The 6,695-nt window shown below is 38.1% G+C and overlaps 1 protein-coding gene across 1 annotated transcript in view; it reads left to right on the plus strand.

The window, feature by feature from the left end:
- The window catches only part of RNF17 (ring finger protein 17), a gene marked incomplete at its 3' end in the record, with an annotated part of 77,565 nt that overhangs the window by 43,053 nt on the left and 27,817 nt on the right, over positions 1 to 6,695 (plus strand). Inside the window, exons 18-19 of the mRNA XM_008568303.1 lie at positions 532 to 685; positions 5,228 to 5,343. Coding sequence (XP_008566525.1) covers positions 532 to 685; positions 5,228 to 5,343 — 270 coding nt within the window. The remainder of the gene's footprint in view (positions 1 to 531; positions 686 to 5,227; positions 5,344 to 6,695) is intronic.

A 6,695-nucleotide genomic window follows, 5' to 3' on the forward strand; every position in this document is an offset into this window, starting at 1 on the left:
AGTATGGAGGAAGTGTTTATACTAGTGTGTATAGAAAAAGATCTAGAAGGATAACACGCTAAGTTATTACCCAAAGGAATGTGATTTTTTTTTTTTTTTTTTTTGTCTTTTTCCGTGTCCGGCAATGGATCGCAACCCTCAGTGTTGCCCCCGTACCGGACCGGGGACCGGCAATGGATTGCAACCCTCGGCGTTGCTCCCGCGCCTCACTCAGCCAGTGAGTGGGAACCGGTCTGTATGTGGGATCCGAACCCTCGGCGGGAGCGCCGCTGCGCTTCCCAAGCGGCGCACTTATCCAGTGCGCCACCGGGCCGGCCCAATGTGATTTTATTTTTGTTATGTCTGTGTATGCTAATTTTATGTATTGCTCCTGCAATAAAATATTTTTGAAATAAATTACATAACACACAATTGAAAGATTTATGCCTAATTCCAATTGTAATGTTTCATAATTTTATGAGCTGTGACTATGATGCATTCAACATTTTAAGTTTCTATGAAACTACAGCACTTTATTCCTTTATTTCTTAGGTAGAGAGCCTGGATGTTTTATTTTTATTAAAGAGAATTGAGGAATTCTATGAAAGTAAAGATGGGGAAAATCTGGAAGTTCTTTGTCCAGTTAAAGATCAAGCCTGTGTAGCTAAATTTGAAGATGGAGTTTGGTACCGAGCAAAAGTCATTGGTAAGAAAGTGCACACTGTTTCTGTAGAGAAATGTTATACTTCAAAACTAGTATCATTTGAGTTAGCACAAATTAAATCTTGGAAGTGATATTATTTGGTCTTACTATTTCATGCCTTCAAGCAGTGGCAGTCCAAGCACACCTGGGCTAAGTGTGCCCGATTGTGGGGAACCAAGACTTGAGGCAGGAGCCCCAAGGTTTTACCAGTACCCTGTGCCCCTCCTTTGAAGCCATTCTGCTGTCAAGGCCCAAGTACTCTGGGCCTGTAATCGGAGTGGTGGCCTTGAAGATCTCCACAATGCCTTTGGGGTCATTCTCCTATTGTCTTGATGGACAACATTTCACTTTCTTACATCCATACTCATCTCTTTATCAACTGGTAGCATGGCCATACCCGAACATGCTTTTTCTTTTTTTACAATCTGGCCAGGCTGAAAAAATTCCAAATTTTTATGGTTCTGCTACCCTTTTAATTATAAATTCCATCTTTAAATCATTTCTCTCTTCTCTTTTTTTACTATAAACAATTTAAGAGAAACTATATTTCACCCTCAACACTTTGTGCTTAGAGATTTCTTCTGCCAAATATCCTAATTTATCACTCTAAGTTCTACCTTCCACAAAGTCCTAGGACACGGACATAGTTCAGCCAAGTTCTCTGCCATTTATAACAAGGATGGCCTTTCCTTCAGTTTCCAATACCTTGGTCCTCATTTCTATCTGAGACTTCATCAGAATAGTCTTCACTGTCAATATTTGCACCAGCATTCTGTTCACTACCACTTAAGGAGACTTTTTCTACAGCTCTTTTCTTCTGAACACTCACCAGAATCACCCTAAATGCTCCATTTATGGCAATCTAGGCTTTTTCTAGCATTCACTTCAAAACTGTTCCAGCCTTTCTTTACCTGTTACCCAGTTCCAAAGCTGCTTCCACGTTGTTAGGTATTTGTTTTAGCAACATCCCACTTCTCTGCTATCAATTTCTATATTAGTCCGTATGTGTTGCTGGAACAAAATACCACAGACTGGATAATTTCAAAGTAATAGAAATTGATTTCTTACAGTTCTGGAGACTGGGAAGACCAAGATCCAAGTACTGGCCAGTGAGGGCCCAGTCTCTCTACTTCCAAGTTGGTGCCTTGTTGATGCATCCTCCACAGGGGAAAAATGCTGTCCTCACATGGTGGAAGCAGAAGGGCAAAAAGGGGCAAACTCCATCCATCAAGCCCTTTCACAAGGGCACCTTATCCCAATCTTGAGGGCTCAGTCACCTCCTGTATTGGTCCATTTTCTGTCACTTAGAATACTTGAAACTGGGTCATTTACTTCTTATATCTGTGGAGGATGGGAAGTCCTCGGTTCATGGGGCACATCTGGTGAGGGCCTTCTGGATGGGAACTCTACAGAGTCATAAGGCAAGAGAGCTAATCTGCTCTCTTGCTCTTCTTATAAAGCCCTCAGAACTACTCCCTGATAACCCATTAAACCATCAACCCATTACTCTGTGAGTGAATTGAACCATTCGTTTTCATGATCCAGTCATCTCTTAAAGGCCCCACCTTTCAAATACCGTAATCAGATTTCCTACCCTCTTAACACTGTTATGGTATGGGTCAAGCCTCAGTGAATTTTGCAGGGACATTCAGTCCACAGCACCTCCCAAGGGCCACAACTCTTGGTACTGTTGCATTGGGGATTAAGTTTTGACATGATTTTTGGAGGGGATGAAAATATTCATAACAATGAAGATACCACTTTACTTTTTGGTAAATACATATGAAGCCAATAAAGGCATCTTTTATAACAATAGGGACTTTGCAACTACTTTTCAAGTTAGGCTTCAAAACATTATCCATTTGATGAATAATAAGGCCTCTGAAATCTTTGGGTAATAACATTTGGGGAAGGTACAGTTCTCATGGTGACTTTTTCGGGTGCTATTACAGGTGCATTCATGGTTTAGTTGGCCTGTCTTCCTGTACCTTCCATGGTCCTATTGAACTCCACCTAGAAAATCATATTTGGTTTGGTGAATAATAGCTTTTTTTGTTTTCTAATATCTGCCTCATTGAAAAGTTAAGTAGTGCTGGGAGGCAATTACTTTTCATTCTTTCAGCTTTTTCTTTTGTTGTTTACCCGTATTATTTCTTTTTTTTTTTTTCCTCTTTGTCTTTTTTCGTGACCGGCAACGGATTGCAACCCTCGGTGCTGCACCCGCACCTCGCTCAGCCAGTGAGCGGCCGGACTGTACGTGGGATCCAAACCCTCGGCGGGAGCGCCGCCGCGCTCCCAAGCGGCGCACTGTAGCAGTGCGCCACTGGGCCGGCCCTACCCGTATTATTTCTTTTTTTTTTTTTCCTCTTTGTCTTTTTTCGTGACCGGCAACGGATCGCAACCCTTGGTGCTGCGCCCGCACCTCGCTCAGCCAGTGAGCGGCCGGACTGTACGTGGGATCCAAACCCTCGGCGGGAGCGCCGCCGCGCTCCCAAGCGGCGCACTGTAGCAGTGCGCCACTGGGCCGGCCCTACCCATATTATTTCTTATAATATGTACTACTTCAGTTGATGCTTCGATCTTAGATAATATAATCTATTTATTTCTTATCCTGTGAGATAAGTTTTAGATCTCTTTATAGCCCTTTTGTCATTCCTGTCCCTCCCACCTACAGTTTTTAGTTAAATCTGTACTTGGTATAAATATACTCTCTGCTGATCCGTAAAGTATAATTTGTCTAATTCTATTTTGAATTAGTAGTTGTATCAGTTTTCACTGTTTTCTTTTAATTTGTGGCTACATTTTCTTAATAGTTCAATTTTCCACATGATTAGACTTTTTAGATAGTTTTTTTGTTTTTCTTTTTTTAAACCATGAAAACCTCCTTCTGTCTTCTCCAGTTGGATTGCTTACCCTCTAGGCTTACCGTACACTTGTTATTCTGGAAATTTATTTCGCTGGCAATACACTTCATTATTCTCCTGTATTACTGCCTCCCTTTTTTTCTGGATACCATGGTTACCTCTTCAGTTTACTCCTTTATTTTGGTGGAGCCATCTTTTAATAGTTTCCTCTATTGTATTATAGGTATACAGACAATAGATGGGAGGTAGATTTGAGACCTTGCATGTCTCCTGATTCTGCTCTCATATGTGATTGATTTGGGTAAAAAAATAACTTCTTTAAATTTCATCCCATATCCATCTGTTTGTTTAAAACCATCTCCATTCAAGACTTGAAGAAAGTTAATCTAATGGTGTTGGTAGAGTTGAGAATGCCTTTCTAGCATAGGGATTCCAATGGAAGTGGGGAGATGTTCCTCCACCTTCTGGCCTTATACCTATAACAACATGTGTCTTCTCAATTATTGTAGATATCCACTACGATAGGGCCTAAGTTGTTTAAGTGTTGTCTTGAGTACCAATACTGTGTCACCTGCTTCCTCTTTTGCCAAGAAGCACAGAATACTGGACTTTTTCCCATATTGAAATGATATATTCTGTATTAGTCTTTAAATTTGAAATGATAGCAACAGGTTTCATAGCACTGTACAGAGGTATATAGCAAAAGACTAAAGTCAACCAATTATTTTGAGTATTTTCATAAAGATCAGTGTGTGATAGGTCTTTATTAAAACTAACGTGTGTTCAAACTTTCAAAAAATTGCTTTGAAGTACTATATAGAGACTAGACTGATATAGAGTTCTGTCTACTTATTTTTCACAGTATCACCAAATATGACTTTTTAAAAAGTTTCACAGTTACATATCATTATATGAATGAATCTTTTGCCTTGTTTGATCACCTGTGTTGACTAGCAATAAATATTAAGTGCTTATTTTGTGCTTGGTGCTTTTTAAATAAGCAAATTCTCAAAAAAAATCTTTATGAGATTAGATTCTGCTGGTATACCCATTATACAAATGAAGTAATGAGACTTGAAAGGAAAAAGTAACTTGTTCAGAGTAATGTCTTAGAGATATTAGCTTGCTTTGGGTCACATAGCATTTCAGTGACAGAGATAGGGATCTAACCAGGTCAGACCTGACTCAAAGTCTAATTCTTAACTTTTAAGCCATACCACCTGCCATTTGATAGATTTTGTTATCCTGATTTGGGCTGTCCTTTGAATATCTTAAGACTTACTTCCTCATTCTACCAAGTCTACATTATGGATAATTTTTTGAGGTTCACATATTAGAAATATCTTTTACATTTTAAAAGTATTAAGTTTAGGGCCTGCCCCGTGGCGCACTCGGGAGAGTGCGGCACTGGGAGCGCAGCGACACTCCCGCTGCAGGTTCGGATCCTATATAGGACTGGCCGGTGCGCTCACTGGCTGAGCATGGTGTGGGTGACACCATGCCAAGGGTTGTGATCCCCTTACTGGTCACGAAAAAGACAAAAAAAAAAAAAAGTATTAAGTTTATATATTGAACCTAGAAATATTCTAATCTAGTTGACTGTAGATTAATCTAAATTTTGCTAACTAATTCTCTATTTCCTTTCCAAGTTTATGATTTCTTCTTTTCATGATTTTTAAAGGATTGCCTGGACATCAGGAAGTTGAAGTTAAATATGTAGACTTTGGTAATATCGCAAAAATAACGCCTAACAAGATGCGTAAAATAAAAGATGAGTTTCTGAATCACCCAGAGAAGGTAATCTACTTATTATGAATTCTAGGATTAGAATATTAGCATGAAAGAAGAATGTTAGCACAAATATGGAAGCATTTTTAGAAGTGATTTTCACCATAGAAATGTTGTGTTAATCACCATAGTTTCTGATACGAGGATTATAGGTAAGTGTTGCTGCAGTTACTATTTAAGAAATAATATGTATGTCTTGGAAAATAAGCATTAAGCATAGACATTCTAATATATATGTGTATTTTCTTGTGTATGTATATTTGTGTATTAATAAGTACTTACTAGTCTGCACCTTTTTTTTCTTGACGGCTGGCAGGTACGGGGATCTGAACCCTTGAGGTCTGCAGCTTTTAATATATCATTTAGAGTTATCATATAATGTGGTGAGAGTTTCATGTTCTTGATATATTGAGTGGAAAAAAGCTCATCTCTGAAATATTTTGGTTTTGATCTCATTTATGTTTAATTGTATGTAGTATATGTGTGCAATAGAAAGAGAAATCTGGGAGAATACGTAAAAAAAAACTTAACCTTGCTTATCTCTGAGGAGTAGGATTGAAAGAGAAGATAAGGCCTTATTTTCTCATTTATATTTGCCCATGTTATTTGAATTGTTATTAAGCCATGCTTTTCATTTTGAGAAATAGGTAGTAGTATAGAGAAAAACTTGAAAACATAATAAGCAAAACAAGACAAATAACTCAGAATTATTGTTTAATATTTTTGGCATATATACTTCTAGAATGTATCTTCTGGGTTAACAATTATAAAATCACACTATAAATAGTACTATAACCTGCTTTTGTCACTTAGCAATGTGTCATAAGTATCTGTAACACTTTTAATGAATGCTTGTTATTCTAGTATATGAAAGTGCTGCAATTCATCCAGATATTCTGCTGATTGCAATTATTTCTGTTTATAAAGTACTTTTATAGATATGTCACACATTTATTTACTTCTAAATATGCAATAAATTTAAACTCAAAGATTAGTTTTATACAGACTTACATAAATCTTGATTTTAACTCTTTTTTTTTTTTTCTTAATTTTATTTTGTTGATATACAATGAGGTTGATTATTGTGGCCCATTACCAAAACCCCCCTCCCTCCTCCTTGTCCTCCCTCCCACCCAATAATGTCCTTTCTGTTTGCTTGTCGTGTCAACTTCAAGGAGTTGTAGTTGTTAAGTCTTCCCCCCCCCCGGTTTTTTTTGGGTGTGTGTGTGTGAATTTATTTATTTTTAGCTCCCACCAATAAGTGAGAATATGTGGTATTTCTCTTTCTGTGTCTGACTTGTTTCACTTAATATAATCCTCTCAAGGTCCATCCTTGTTGCAAATGGCAGTATTTCATTCGT

Source organism: Galeopterus variegatus, unplaced genomic scaffold, assembly GCF_000696425.1.
Source record: "Galeopterus variegatus unplaced genomic scaffold, G_variegatus-3.0.2 Scaffold395, whole genome shotgun sequence".
Classification (NCBI taxonomy): domain Eukaryota; kingdom Metazoa; phylum Chordata; class Mammalia; order Dermoptera; family Cynocephalidae; genus Galeopterus; species Galeopterus variegatus.